Raw genomic sequence first — 15,427 nt, 5'->3', positions numbered from 1 at the left:
ACACTCACTCAAACTCTTTTCCAAACATGGCGCACACACACACACACACACACACACACAAACACACACAGTTCAGCTCCCTCCAGCCGGGTTGACTAATTGGCCGGCGCGCTGCTGAGAGAGGCGGTTTAAGGTATAAGGCTCTATGTACACAGTGATTAATCAGCACTCCTTGGCTGATCTATGGCCACTGTCAGCTGGCGTGGGATGCTTTGTCCCCTAGAACTACACTCCTCCATCTCCTAATATACTAATGTCAAAAAGTTCCCCTGAAATTTTAGGGCTTATGCTATTCATCAGTTATAATGTAATGTTAATCCAGACAGTATGTGTTACAGGTTCTATGTAAATGGCCTTTTAAGTTCTTTGGTAAATCCTGGTTATGCTTTTAGCCATAGGGACCTGCATAAATGTGCTACTGTCCCACAAATTACAATGTCGATCATTTCCCTTGAGAGATTTCTTCTGTTTGGATGTGAATCAAGCAGGGCTATATTGGAAGAACCAGTTCAAGTTATGTCATTTTTTTTTCAGTTCCTTTGCACAACCTAGCCGTTTACTAACCATACTGTCTACCTGTGCCTGACAGAGATGTGGTGAGAACCAGTAAGCAGGCAAGCTAGCATTTAAAAAACACCAATTAACTGTGGTAATATGATAGTAACACATAGCGTACATAATAAAAAAGTGACTGCTGTAGCTTCTTTACGGAAGATCAGTTCCACAGTTTCACAAGTTTTGTTGGAAGAGTTTGTTGGAAGTGTTTTTTACTTGCGTTTTTCCATCAACACTAAATACTGCGGTTAAACCTAATGTTTCTGTCTATAATCAAGCATCTTACTGAGATTCAAGGTCCAACCTCTACCAGAAAATAAAAGCTTAAAAATGTTGCTGATGCAGGATTGCTTATTGCATTGATTATATTTGTAAATATTATTAACTGACTTTGAAGTTAATTATCAAGTCACAAGTCATAGTTTTAATTAGGAGTGGGAATCTCTAGGCACCTCACAATGCAATTCCATTGCTATTCATAGGGTTGTGATACAATTATTAAACAATTATTAAACAATTATGGGTTATCTTTCTTTTTTTTCTATACAGGGTTTATTTTTTCTCTCGGTCACTGTGTGACTCCACTTGATGAATTCAAAGCATGAAGTATTTGTAATGATCCATAATGAATTAAACATTTGTTTATTAATAAAACAATTGGAAGGTTTTGAGTAGGGCTGCGGTGGAAAAATGTAGTAAGTGGCTCAGCAGTTAGAGCTCCGGGCTAATGTTGACAGAGTTGTGGTTTCAATACCTGGGCTCGGCAAGATGCCACTGTTGGGCCCTTGAGCAAGGCTGTCCCCCCTCTCTGCTCCCTGGGCGCTGAAGTTGTGTGAAGTGTGTGCTCACTGGCCTAGTTCACAAGTGTTTGTGTGTGTGTTTGTGTGTGTACATCAGGGCTGTTCTATCCTGGTCCTGGGGATCTACCACCCTGCAGAGCTCCACCCTGAATCTAACACACCTGATCCTGATAATGAAGGCCTTTAGGAGCAACTGGACATTAGAGTCAGCTGTGTTGGATCTGAACTCTTCAGGGTGGTAGATCTCCAGGACCCGGATTGAGCAGCCCTGCTGTACATAGTACAGTGACAAATACGTGCACCTTTACCTTTTTAACAAGCCTTACCTTCCCCACTAGCCTTTGTCACAGTGGGCAACTTAGGCACTCATCAGATCAACCCAAATGAGCAGCATCAACCATGGTGAAGCGTTATCAGTAGCTATCACTAAATCTTTCTTAGTGGTCTGCCGTTTCTCTGCTAGCTCAGCCAGATCTGCACCTGTGTGGCCCTCATTTACTGTTTCTTGAATGAAGCTCTTGAGACACTAGATGCCACTCACGGGTGATAAAACGCTCAGTTTCGCTGATGTAAGATACTGTTGCAGTGGATGTCCACGCATCACATGTTGCAGCTATTCTACCTGTTTTCTTCATTGATTCTATGAGTTTTGGCCTCGAATGTGAGGATCACTGTGTCAAATATCGCTGCTGTGTCTTGGCTCCATAGTGTGCAGCATAGTGCAAAAGCCCTGGTTCTCAATGACTGAATGCGGGCACAAATCCATTGAAATAAAAGTTAGAATTTGTAATTCACTTCACCCTTTCCGAATTGGTACTTGCTGCCAGCCAAACCCAAATTGCAGCCATATGCTAGCTTTTAATGCAGAGGGTGCATTTTAGGTCGAAGAAGGGAGAATGTCAATTTGTGAATTTTCAGCTTTTCAGCAGTGTTTCAGCTTTTAGGAATTATGTAGAATTCTTCACTTCTGGTGCAGTCCTACGTTTGGCTCTTTAAAAGCATCTTTTATTGTAATCATAATTTCCAATCCTATTCTGGGCAAGGAATATGTTTGAGATAAGCCCAATCAAATTATGACAGACATATTTATGACAAGTCAAGGTTTACAGTGAGTCCTACCAGTCACACAATTCCACAGTGAAATTATAGCAGACCCACATATCACTGTGGAACTCCTGACTTTAATGTCTGCTGTCTGCCCATAGGGAACAGTCCGTCTCATACAGAACATCCACCATCTCTTGCAAATTAGTTTGACCCTCCGCTTACCTGCTACCTGTGTGTGCTTCCTTGAGACCTCCGAATTAAAATGTCATAAACCAATCACCATTCATGCCGTAACCCACAGGCAGTTTGTCTTCCACTTTGCCAGACATTACAGATGGTCATATACTAGGAGATTGTGAAATATTCTGATATTCTGAAATAATAGTTTTACATTACTGTGCTCTACATATTTGGCAGTTCTGCCAAAAAATCTGTGTTAAGAAAAAAAACAACAACAGATATTTATTGAATTAAACCCAGAGTAATGATAATGATGTGGTCTTCCAGGCCTCCAGGAAATGTATTACCGGTCAACTTTCTCAATTGCGTTTGAGCCTTTGATACATTATACAAAATACATTTGATATTTTATATATATATTTAATATTTTATATATATTTGATATTTTATACAAAACAATCTGTTGTGGTGATATAAATTTCTAGGATGTCTTTGCCTGATCAAGCTTCTTTTCAGATTTTGTTAAATCACTATTGTCCTGCTTCACATCTGTACAGGTTTATTCAGGAGGTGGAGTTGAGCATGGGGCCGGGCAAGCAGTGCCAGCTGCGCACCTTCCTTACCTACTACATCAACGACTTGTTCCTCAACCAGGTGCGCACTGAGACCAATAAGGAGATTGAGGCTGTCACTAAAGTGGCTGATCCCCTGAAGATCCTGGCCAGCGCCGACACCATGAAGAACCTGGGGGTCCAGAGACCTCTGCTGCAGGTAATTTTTCTCCCGCTTATGTTTGTGCATCTTTCTCATTCTTTCTCAATAAACTCTGTTTAATTGAACAAATAAGATGAAAAACCCATGCCATGATATTAAACAAGGTATCAGTAACATTTCTAGAAACTAGATGTTTATATTGATGTCTCTGTATTATTCAATATGTGTGTTTATTCTAAAATTACATACACAAAAAACACAGAAACACACTATCACTCTGCATTTCTTTTAACTGATAAATATCCGCATTAGCAAATACCAATCAGCAATAATATTAGCACCGATGACAGTGAAAAACATTGACTATCTTCATCTAATGTGTGCCATTTGTCCAGAGCTGGATATATTAGGCAGCAAGTGAGCAGTCAGTTTTTGAATGTGTTGAGATAAAAGCAGGAAAAATGGGCAAGCGTAAGGACCTGAGCCTCTTTGACTAGAGCCAAATTGTGATTGCTAGACGTCTGACTCAGTGAGTCAGAGCAATTCCAAAACATCAGCCAGGTCTTTTAGTTTTTTTCAGGTATGTTGTGGTCTGTACCTACCAAAACTGTTCCGAATTGGTCAGCATGAACCGACGGTAGGGTCATTGGCACATAACTCACATTGATGCAATCATTGGAGGCCCCATTTTACAACCTACAGGACTTAAAGTATCTGCTACTAACATCTTGTCCTCCAGATACCACAGGACACCTTAGAGGTCTTGTGGAGTCCATGCCTTGAATAGGCACAAAGAGGGGAACTCCACAAGACCTCTAAAGGTGTCCTGTGATATCTGGAGGACAAGATGTTAGTAGCAGATCCTTTAAGTCCTGTATATTATAATATACTAACTCAATATTAGGCAAGTGGTACAAATGTAATTGCTGAATTATATATGTGTCTTCGAAGTGACAGCGGCCCAGTAGCCAGTGAACTTGCAAGTCATGCCATGTGAGGTCATGGGTTGGATCCCAGATAATGGCTCCTGCCATTGGCCTTCCTTGTAAAGTTACTTAACCACAAATTACTCCATGGGGTCTGTGCCCAAGGTTGGCGTGCTAGTTTTGTGGGGTGAAGGCAAAAGCTGAATAAGTAAATGCATTTCCCCAGGCCGTCCACTTTAACTGCGTGTTAGGGAGCTGATGAAGGCCATCTAAACACTTATCTCAGCGGTTCAAAATTGGAACAGAGATTGTGTTTGATCCTGACTAACCTGGAATCGACAGTTAACTGCTGGTTATATAATGCGCAGCTCATCTCTGCAGAGACCAGCTGTCAGCTGTCTCTCTCCCCCTGGGCCATTTCCTCTGGCACGGGAAGTGGCACTTTCATCGCCATGGAGACAGTCGTTCTTTTTAACCACTGGGGACTGAAGGCTGCAGCTATGCTCACCTTGCTACTGGCCTTAATACATACACACTGTTTTTTTTTCTCCCATCTCCTACTGTCATGTATGATATGTTTGTCAGTAACTTGAATTGAATCCAAGGTGACTTGTGGTGTCTCTAAAATGTGGGTTTTTTTTTCGACTGGAAATCATTTTATTCCATTTTGTTCCCCCTTTTATCTGTTTTTTTTTTTCAGTTGTTGTCAAAGTTATTTTTAGATTGCTGTCATGTAGAGAAGCATAAATCTCAATCTCGCAAAAGTCAGTGATCCCCCTTCATTTCTGTTAATCACATCAGTTATGATTAAACTAAAGAAAAAATAAGTGAAAAGGGGAGTTTCCAAAAATGATGAAGATGCTGAGACGAGACTCCTAACAACTGTGCAAGACCAAGTAGTCCACCAGAACTACCACACTCATAAACAGCGCTTCAGGCTTTTGTCTTCGAGAGAATAGGAAAAAAATATCTCCACAGGTGATTCTGTCCTTCACTCCACTGTGAGAAGCCTGCTTATTATTTTGGAAATGAAAGGATACTGATCAGAAAGTCCTTTCTAAAAGAAAAAAAACATTTAATAAAATTAAACATGCTAAAGCTGCTGGTGTTCTCAGAACTGTGGACTGGCCACACCAGCGTCCAGACCTCTGCCTTATTGAATGTGTTTGCGAATTGCTTAGGTGGTGAGAAACAGAAAATCTTACTTCTACTACTTCTTCTAAGTCTCGTGACAAGTATGGAAGCTGTAATAAAGGTTAAGGGTGGAGACACTAAACATGTGATGTTGTGTCTGGATGTTGAGGCTTCTTTCTATGAAGCATATACTTACATAATATACTGTGGTATGCAAAGGTTTGGGCCATCCTTGGTTAAGTGAGGTAAAGATTAACTGAACGTTTTTTTTTTCTTCCAAGTATTTTGTTTTCCCTTTGTTTTCTCCCAATTTGGCATTGCCAGTTAACCCACCCGTTTGTAACTCCCCCTAGCACTAGCAACTCCACTGCCTCTTTCTGAATTGCCAGGCAGCCGACACACTCGGAGGAAAGCGCCGGGTCCCAAACAGCTAACAGATGCCTGTGCCAGCAGACATCATGTAAGAGTGATGAGGGGAGAAAACTGCATCTACCCACCCAGAGAAAGCACTGCTTATTGTGCTCTCTCGGACTCGGACACATTAGACCACTGAGCCATTCACAGCTCCAAAAGATGATCTTTTTTTTTTTTGTTGAAGGCTTTTGTGTAGAGTGAGAAAAAAGGAAAGGGGCACTATGCCAACTTTCTGCTGCCCAGGATATTTGAGCTTAACCAGACCTTAATTGGCCTTTTCAGAATAATCATTATAAAAAGCCATAAAAATTAAAATTTCAAAGCTTTGTAAATAATTTGTCACCTCAAACCTTGTCTCAACAAACGGCAGATATGACCTACTATAGGCAGCTGTGGAACACTCTGAAAATCATAGGATTGAGAACCTCTGATTGACAGCAAACACCTTCATGAAGATTTAGCGGAGTCTGGAGTAGCAGTGCACTTTTATAATGTGCACTGCTATGACCGTCACCTGCACAAATATGACCGTCAGTGAGAGAGTCCTGAAAAGTGCCCCCACTACACAACTTAACAAGCCTGATGCATTTTAGAAACAGGATTGATGAAGTTATTTATTTATTTATTTATTTATTTTTACTGGGAAACATTTTATTAGAGAGAGATGAGTTTATTAAATTAAACACCAACCAATTCTGGAAGCAAACCTCAAGATGAATATGAAGAGACGATGGGTTCTACAGCAGGATAATGACACCTCAAACACCCCTCCAAATCTGGAACGGGCTTATAGAGGCATGGGCTGAAAGTTTTGCCGTGGCCCTTACAATCCCCCCACCCTAAACATCATCAAAAATCTGTGGCTAGATCTCAAAAGAGCAGTACGTTCAAGACGGCCAAAGAGCCTCACACCACTAGAAGCTTTTGCAAGGAAGAATAGGGGAAGTGAAATGAATTGAATCTTAGCTGGCTACAAAAAGCGTTTACAAGCTATGATACTTGCCACAGGCGGTGTTACTAAGTACTGACTGTGCAGAGTGCCCAGACACCAGGCCCCCTCCTTTTTCTTTTCTTTCTTTTTTTTTTGTTATTGTGAAAAATCATGGAATACAAATGTCTCGCTTATAATATTAGAATTCCTACTTAAAATGTTACTAAAATGTGTATATGTAAATTTATATGCTGAAACAAGGCCATTTTGACCAGAAAAGAAATGACTGAAGGATGTTCTCCTACTTTAGTTTGTAGCTGTGCCACTTATACTTCCATGAGGTGGTCAGTTACTCATGTCTACAACTATTCGAGGACCATCCAGCATTCGAGTCACAATTACAATGGCACAATTAGAGATTTTATTGGATGACAGAGCAAAGATAAGAGGCATTATGGGATGCTGTTTCTCTTTATATTAAGAACTGAACTCCATTTTTCCAGCACTGTGTGAATGTGTGTGTGTGTGTGTGTGTGTGTGTGTGTCTGTGTCTGTGTCTTTGCGCTCCTTTCATTTGGAGATCAGTGGCAGTTCATTACAGAAGGGATGACGACGGGAGTTCACCGCCGTTTGTTTACGATTATGACTTCTCCTTAACGAGGACTGCGGCATCTTGCTAATTACCCTGCTGGGCTAATGAGCGACTCTCCAGATAGCGGGCGCTCCATAAAACTGCTCTTTTGTTTGGGGCTTTTTTTTCTTTTTTAATTACCCCAATCAAAGATGCCTCTGCTCCACGCCTGCCAGCCTGCGCGCCACATCCCCGGCCTGGCCCTTCTCTTTGTGCTGCTGCGTGTGTGATCTGCTTCCTGCTAGTCGTGTGTGTGTGTGTGTGTGTGTGCGCCCGTGAGAGAGAAAAGAGACGAGAGAGAGAGAAAGCCTACAGTTTGAATAAGTGTCTAATGAACTACTTTCTTGAAGCCTGAGCATGTTTCTGAAGTTTTCTGAGCTGTTGGAAGTGTGTGTCTGTGCATTCATTGGTGTTATTGGTGTTTTGTATGGACTCGGTGTTTGTCGTTTACAGAGAACTCGTTTTCTGTGCTCATTGTAAACAGAAAGTGACTCATGGCTCCTCGATTCAAAGCCTCCAACTGCCAGCCCTCTGTTTTCTCTAGAGCAGACGTTCTCGCAACACACACTGACGAAAACACACAGATTAAGCAGCGCCACACGCATTCACCGTTTTCTCCTTGTGGCCAGTTCTGTTGAGCCTCATACTAAGGCTTTCTAAGTTCAAGTCTGCCGCTCACACCTGTTGAGCAGAACGCTTCTTTTACAGTGTGAACTGTTGCCGATGTTCCACTGGCCGGTGTGGAAAACTGTGCTAGTCATGTGCATGGGTACTCAGAACTGTTCAGGGTGAAAGCATTCAAATACTGATTCGTTAGGCTTAGAAAACATACAGACCAGGGGCTCTTGAGTGAAGGCAGCTGTCTAAGCCTTGGCCTCATCATCAGGAGATCCCCAGTGATGCCACCAACGTCTGTGGCAAGAAGTCTCAAAGAGCGTAATTGGCCTCGCTGTCTCTGTGAATAGCCCTCCCTCCCTCCTCTCTCTCCCCTCCTCTCTCTCCCCTCTCTCCCCTCTCTCCTCTCTCTCCCCTCTCTCCCTCCCTCCTCTCTCTCCCTCCTCTCTCCACTCCACAGAGTGAAGAGAGCTAGTGCAGGTGGCTGTGAAGCTGATATAACATATACCAATCGGCAGTTGGGGTTCTCCTCCAAGCATGTTCACCTGTCCACTGATGTTGTGTAAGCAGCAGTATGCCCACATTGTATGGCATGGCATGCTGTGTATTGCGGTTTTGATATTCACCCTACATTCATCATATTTGCAATACCTATATACTGGACTACACTATATGCTGCCCACCCAGCACTACAAGCCCTCCCCCCAGTACCACAATGAATTTCTGCAAACGTAAGTGTTCACAAGTGACCAGAGTGAAATTCATTTTGCGTTCCGTTCAGCTCATTCACCACCATGATCTGTTCGGCTGGCAGATTCTATATAAGCAGGCTGTTTAAGCCAAGTCGTGTAGTCAATATACAGCAGTTCTTCTCTGCCGTTCTTTCCTCAGGACATTTGTCCTTTGTCCTTTACCTTTATTGTTGAGTTTAACAGGCCTAATACTTGCTAAATATTTGCTAATACTTTACCACACTAAATGCATTGTGGCTACTTGCTCCCATTTCTCCTCTCCGTGTAAGAATGAATATTTACTGTTTAATAGGTTATTACCATTGTTATGTTGAAAAGCTATCAAACGCTACCGGCGACACGTTTCAGATGCCATTTGTAGGCTGGAAATCCCAGAGTTTCAAAATAAAAGCACCTCATTAAAAGTCTTGTAAACTTTACAAACTTAAAAAAATGAATTAGAACCACAATGGCACTCATAACTCACTCGTCTGAAGATGCATTTTGAAGTGCAAAGAGCTTAATTACGCACAAATCTGCTTGTTTTTTTTAGGTTGGTCTGTGGCAGGACTGGTGAGCACTGTAAGGCTTTGGCTGGCCTTTCTGTGCACCATGAATCACTTGTGTCTAGATGCTAGTGTTAAATTGTATTGGCTGCTTTCTGCCTCTTTAGCACGGGGAGACCGAGAGCAGAGAAGAGAATGAGGGTGATTTGTCTGTGTTCGTATTTTTGTATGTGGCAGTTTTTTGGCAAGTGTCCCCTGAAACAGGATTACATACTCTTGACTGCTGTGTAATCTGCTTGCCACTCCTGTTGGTTTGTTTTCTTGCTTTCTTGCTTGTTTGTTTGTGGATATAGGTGTATGTGCATCATGGAAGATCAGTCACAGTGATGGTAATGGTGATGGTGGTATTATATATTCACTTGTTTGGAATCAGTTGTCACAGTCAAGTCATATGAACATATGTTGTATATAACATGTATGAACTTTAATTTAAGTTTATTAACCTACTCTCTTAATAAGCGGTTCTTTAAGCAGTAGCATAGGACAAAAACTCTTGATTCCATAAAGAAGTGTTTTTGTAAGAGCTGTCAGTATGAAAGACCTTTGTATTCACGTATTTAAATTTTCAATGGGGTTTTTACACATATACACACATATACATATGTGTACATATAAGGTATAAGGAAAACTTATGACATTGTTTAAAGAAAATTTTGTAACATCTTTATTTTTAAGGGTGTAGATGAAATTAGGGTACACTCTTAGCAAAAAGGGTTCTATACAATACAGAAAAAGGATTTGTTGGCTAAATGTGTTCTGTAGTTATTATCTCTTTATAGCACCAATGTTTTTTGAAGAACCATCTACAATGTATTACATTCTCGAAAAAGAAGCCTTTAACCAGTCAATGAGACATTTTTCGTTGTTGCGAAGAACCTATAAAGAACCCTTTGAAAATGTTTTAAGGGGTCTCTTATGTTATGTCCAAACTATTATTCATATTCAATATGAATTCTGAAATGCTCTAAATGCTTCTAAACAACAAAGTGTTTCTTTGCCTTTTGCACCAGAGAGCACTCTCTGCACTGCACTCGCAAACAGAAAGGTGCTACAAATGGTTCTTTGTGTGATGCTATAGAAAATCGTTTTGGTTTCATAAAGAACCATTTGTGTGAAAGATATGTGTGGAGAACTTATTAAAGGTTTAAAGAAGTGAATGTAACTGTTCCTCACTAATTTAAAGGTTCTTCACATTCACACATTCACAATAAACAATAATGTATTTGCAAGTATTAGAATTTAGAGTTTTTGAACACTGAAGTTGAGTATGTGCCATGCTATAATTTATCCAGACCACTATTTCTGCACCCCCAGACTCCTTTATTGTGTTATTACTGAATGGCAATATACAGCCAAGCCTTATTTCAAATTTTAATCTACGATTTGTCAAGAACACATTTCATTTCTGTTCAAGGAGGTATTTGTCTTCTGCCCCTTTTGCCACCCTCATTATTATGTTTACGCTACGAAACAATACAGGCGCAGAAGTGAAATATATGTTGGGAATTCCAACCATTCCGTTGCAGTAAAGAGACCTGACCCAGTCTAAGGGTCTTGTTGAGATGGACAGCCATCCGTTATATGAGGCACCATTTCTGAGATGAGCATGGCTTCCCTCCATATTGTGAATGGCCTCTGAGATGTGGTCCGGGCCAAATGGAAGAGTGCAATGATGCTTACAGTAGTGCTCTCCTGTGAAGGGGGTTTTGCAGACAAAGACTGGGTGTATATATATATATATATATATATATATATATATATATATACACACACATGTGTGTGTGTGTGTGTGTGTGTGTCGTGACACCTTTCAAAAGTTTGGCTACATCTTGCATTTTTTTGAAATTTTATTTTTCTCAGTTTAGTCTCTTTCTTGGAATGAAGAGTAGTTTCTATATAAATAATGATAACCATTTTCTTTTCTAAAAGCTAGTGTCAAAAGTGCAAAAAATTTTGGACCCCAAGGTCAGTGAAACATTTCCACAAAGTAATGTTAATTACATAAAAATATATGGTAAAATAATTGCATAACTGCATAATTATTCACCCCCCCTTTAACGTGACTGACATAATTCAACAGATGTCCAGGCAGTTTGTGCAAGAAGTCCCACAATTAGTGAAATGGAGATCACCTGTGTGCAGCGAATGTGTCTCATGTGACTGTAGTATTAAGCCAACTGTCTGGAAGGTCCAGTCGCTGGTTAATTAGTATTCCAGACTCCAAATACACCATGAAGAAAAAAAGAACACGCCAAGCAACTCCTATACAAAAAAAAGTTCAAGTCACTGAACATCCCCTGGAGTTCAGTTAAATCCATCATTACAAAATGGAAGGAACATGGCACATTTGTAAATCTGCCTAGAGCAGGTCATTCTCACAAACTAGATGACTGGGCAAGATGGAGACTAGTGAAGGAGGCCATTAAGACACCTGTGACTATTCTGTCCCTGACCCTGCTCTTGCCCCGGATGTTTACCAGTCAAAGCTTTATGAGAGAGAGTTAAATCTCAACTACAGTTCACCCAAGACGTATCCAAACAGACTCCGTGCTGTGGTTGCATCTGCTTAATACTGACTTGACTGGCGCTGAATATTAATACAATCACCAGAAATATTGTCAAACTCCACATATTTTCTATTTGTATGCATTAACTTCCCACATTTTTGGGCAAGCTGGTTTGCCCCACACCGCATCTTTTGTAAGCTCTTGTATCAGTGTTGAGAAAATAATTGGTGGCATCTTTCTTAATGGCAGCAGAGGCATCCTTGTCAGACGTCAAACCACAGTTAAGCTTACACTGACTGTGTCATACTGCAGATGCCAAAGTTTTACGAACATTATTCAGCTTAAATGGGCATGTCATTATACTGACCCTTTAGTCCAGGGTATCAGATACACTTTAAAGTTGTCATCTGTTTGTACAGTGGGGTCAGATAGATTTATGGTATTTTTTAGATTTTAAAACAGTAAAAAAAAAATCTGTAGCATCCACTTTTTCCCACTCAGATTTCACACTCTTCGCTCTTTGGACAAACATTTCTTGCCTCCCCTATGCTGGATGGCATATTCGCCCCTTCATTACTGTGACGGCCAGTGTGGATGTGTGATGAAATGCGCCTACAGCCTGACCACACAAATTGGTCAAGTTTGGTCATTTGGACATTGAAATATGAACACAAATCAGGAAACATTTGAGGTACAACACATTTCACCACTCTTGAGATGTAAAACAGGATATCTGTGTGTTTCTGCTATTGCAGAATTACTGAGGTGAAGTAGCCCTTGGCCCAGGTGAGGGACCTGATGCCGCTCTGATACTGTGGTTGAGAAGGGAGCTGTTGCAGTGGAATTAGTAATAATAACAGGGCTGGTGCTAAGAGCCAGTGCTATCAGCGCTGCAGTGGCCAGCCTTAGTCCATTTCTGATAAAAGCTCAGTGCTGAAAGGTGTGTTTCAGTCCCTTCCCTCACTGCGCAGTGATAAGAGAGCCTGCGATATCAGCTGAAAACTGCAGCAGTGTGGATGTCCACACTCTGCACTGTATTGCGCTCTCTTTCCTTACTCCATCTTTTTCTGCAGGTAATCACTGGAACGCTCATTTATTTATTTATTTACTTACTTATTTTTGGCTCAGTGGTGTGCAGCTGCTCGGCTCTCTGCGACTCCGATGCTATCTGCAGCCACTGCACTCGCTGATTGATTCATTTAATTAGAAACGTATCCGCAGGAGGGGGTCACTCTGCAGCCCGGCTGGAGATTGGCTCCATAAATCTTCTTGATCCCCGCCACTGGATTTGCGGGGGCTGGTCACAGGGGCCGCATGTCCACACTCCACTCCAAAATCCCTCTCTTTATGTGCGCTCAGACATGCACAGGCACATACCCACACCACAATCCAAGCCATGTGGACCACTGCATTGCATCTGTCCTCTGCAGCTCCAGTTAGTCAATACAATGTTAGGTATGGGATATTTGTCTGAATGTTTGAGCTGTAACTCCATTCAGTATTTATGAACAAGCCCAATATGTGGGTTGGCGTGCAAAGGCTTACTTGACCATGTTGACAACCAGTTTGCAGTCTCAGAACTGGGCTAACGTGGGAGTAGTCGCCATGAACTCGCTTGGGTAAGAGCAAGGTCACAAAGCACTGTCCATGGTCCTGGAGTCCCTCAGCCAAGTACTTCAGTAGTTCAGTACAAAGCAGCTGACATGAGTAGTGGTACTGAAGCAGCTGAACAGTAGTAGTATTATTGAAGCTATCAAGAGATGCCAAGATTAGTGGCATTAAAACTACTAACAGCAGTTGTTGAATTTGAAGCAACTAATCAAGAAAGTCACATTGCAAAAAGAAGCTTTTTTTCTAAAATGTCCAGAGAATTGGGTCCTGATATTATCTGGAGTAATTCTTTTACACATGTAGCGTACAACTGGGGATTTTCCCCGTCAGACAAATTCCCTTTACAGGAAATGTTCTGTGTGATATGGGTAAGGGTCGGCACCTGTGTAGCGCATGCAGGAGGCACGTCAGGCTGCAAAAAGTATGCTCCTGTGTTTTGTTTACAGCACAACGAAGATGCTGACTAATCACAGCCCACACATTTGCTCTTTTTACACATGGCCTCACTTGGCCTCACTCAGACATTGTACTAAGGGGCAGGCAGGATAAAGTTCAAGTCCCTGGAATCGCATGTTCCAATCCCAAGCCATGCTGCTCTGCTATCAGCGCCCAGAGTCAAGAGAGAGCACAGTTGTTGGTGCTCTCTCCCCTCATCACTCTAAAAGCAATATTGTCTGTCACAGACATCTTTTAGAATCTTTAAGTGCAGTGGAGCTGGGCACCTGACACTTTCCTCAGACCGTGTCGGCTGCCCGGTTATGCTGCATCAGTGGCAGTTAGAAAAAGGGCAGTGGCTGACTCCACATGGATCCAAGGAGACCTTGAGTACTTACCTTTGTAGTGTCTGGAGCATTGCTAGTGCTAGGGGGAGCTACTGAAAAACTGAAAAATGTAATAAAAATAAAATAAGGGTAAAGTCTGGATAATGTCCGGTAGAACAGATTTAGACATTTGCATTCACGCACACATCTCTTCCGGGTAATGTCTGGAAACATTCTGTTACTGTGTTACCTGTTACCTGTTACCTGTTTTTTTAAAAAGGGCTTAAGTATTTTTGCTGGCGAGAACTATTTACATTTTGTCCATTTTGCTCAGATTGATATTTGGGACAAGATGCCCATATATAGGCCATATATTGAGATATATATATATATATATATATATATATATATATATATATATATGCAGTAGATGCAGTATGTCCTAACTTTCAGGAACACCCTTCTCTGGAACTGTATAATTGGGTACACTCGTATGATCTCTATAGAAAAGCTTATACCATAAAACATGACGCCTAGAGGAGCAGTTTACAGGCCTAAGATGACAGTGCCCAGTGCCAGAGGGCTATGGAGCCTTTGAATATTGTGCAATGAACCAGTGGAATTGTGTTCTCTGGAGTGATGGAGTGCCATTATGCAGTATCAGTACCTGTGGTAGTGGTATTAAAGCTGGCAAAGGCAATGCTATTAAAGTGGAGCTTTTTAAACTTCAGGGAAGTCTGCAAACTGTGCTGGACTCCGACTGATGACCCGTGGGGTAGATGCTGTGGCGGCAGTTTGCGGGAACAGCACTTGGCTGCTGCCAGGAGCGTGTTTTTAGAGATGATTGAGACTGTCACTCATCATAGTTCCTATGGAAATGCTGACACGGAAGCGCAGTCACTGCTTTGCTAATGAAGCTGACCTTTTTAATCTTACTGTATTCACTCACTCAATCTCAAACACAGACACAGAGACACACATGCGCAAGTCTGGAGATGAACTAATGAGACTGACCTTTCCATTTGTGTGTAGGCATGTGCTGTTGGGCTGATGTGTATATTTGCTGTCTGTGTGTGTGTTTGAGGAACCTGCTGATTGGCTCCCTACAGGCACAGCTCCATTAGAAGAGTCCTGCTCTTAGTGGCACAAACACACAGTGTGGGCCTTTATTAAGGACCCTCTTCAACACAAAGACAACTACAGCCAATCACAGAACAATGTGGGCTAAAGGCGCATTGTGTCCCCCCTGATTAGGACAGCAGGGTTCCTGCCACTGTCACATGCATACACACACACACACACAC

At 41.7% G+C, this 15,427-nt stretch overlaps 1 protein-coding gene across 1 annotated transcript in view; it reads left to right on the top strand.

Moving 5' to 3' along the window:
- The window catches only part of exoc4 (exocyst complex component 4), a 192,590-nt gene that overhangs the window by 123,287 nt on the left and 53,876 nt on the right, over nucleotides 1-15,427 (top strand). Inside the window, 1 exon segment of the mRNA XM_072672901.1 lies at nucleotides 3,140-3,353. Within this exon segment, the coding sequence (XP_072529002.1) occupies nucleotides 3,140-3,353 (214 nt within the window).

The sequence above is a fragment of the Salminus brasiliensis genome, chromosome 2 (genome assembly GCF_030463535.1).
Source record: "Salminus brasiliensis chromosome 2, fSalBra1.hap2, whole genome shotgun sequence".
In the NCBI taxonomy this organism is placed as follows: Eukaryota; Metazoa; Chordata; class Actinopteri; order Characiformes; family Bryconidae; genus Salminus; species Salminus brasiliensis.
This window is presented reverse-complemented; position numbering and strand designations above follow the sequence as displayed.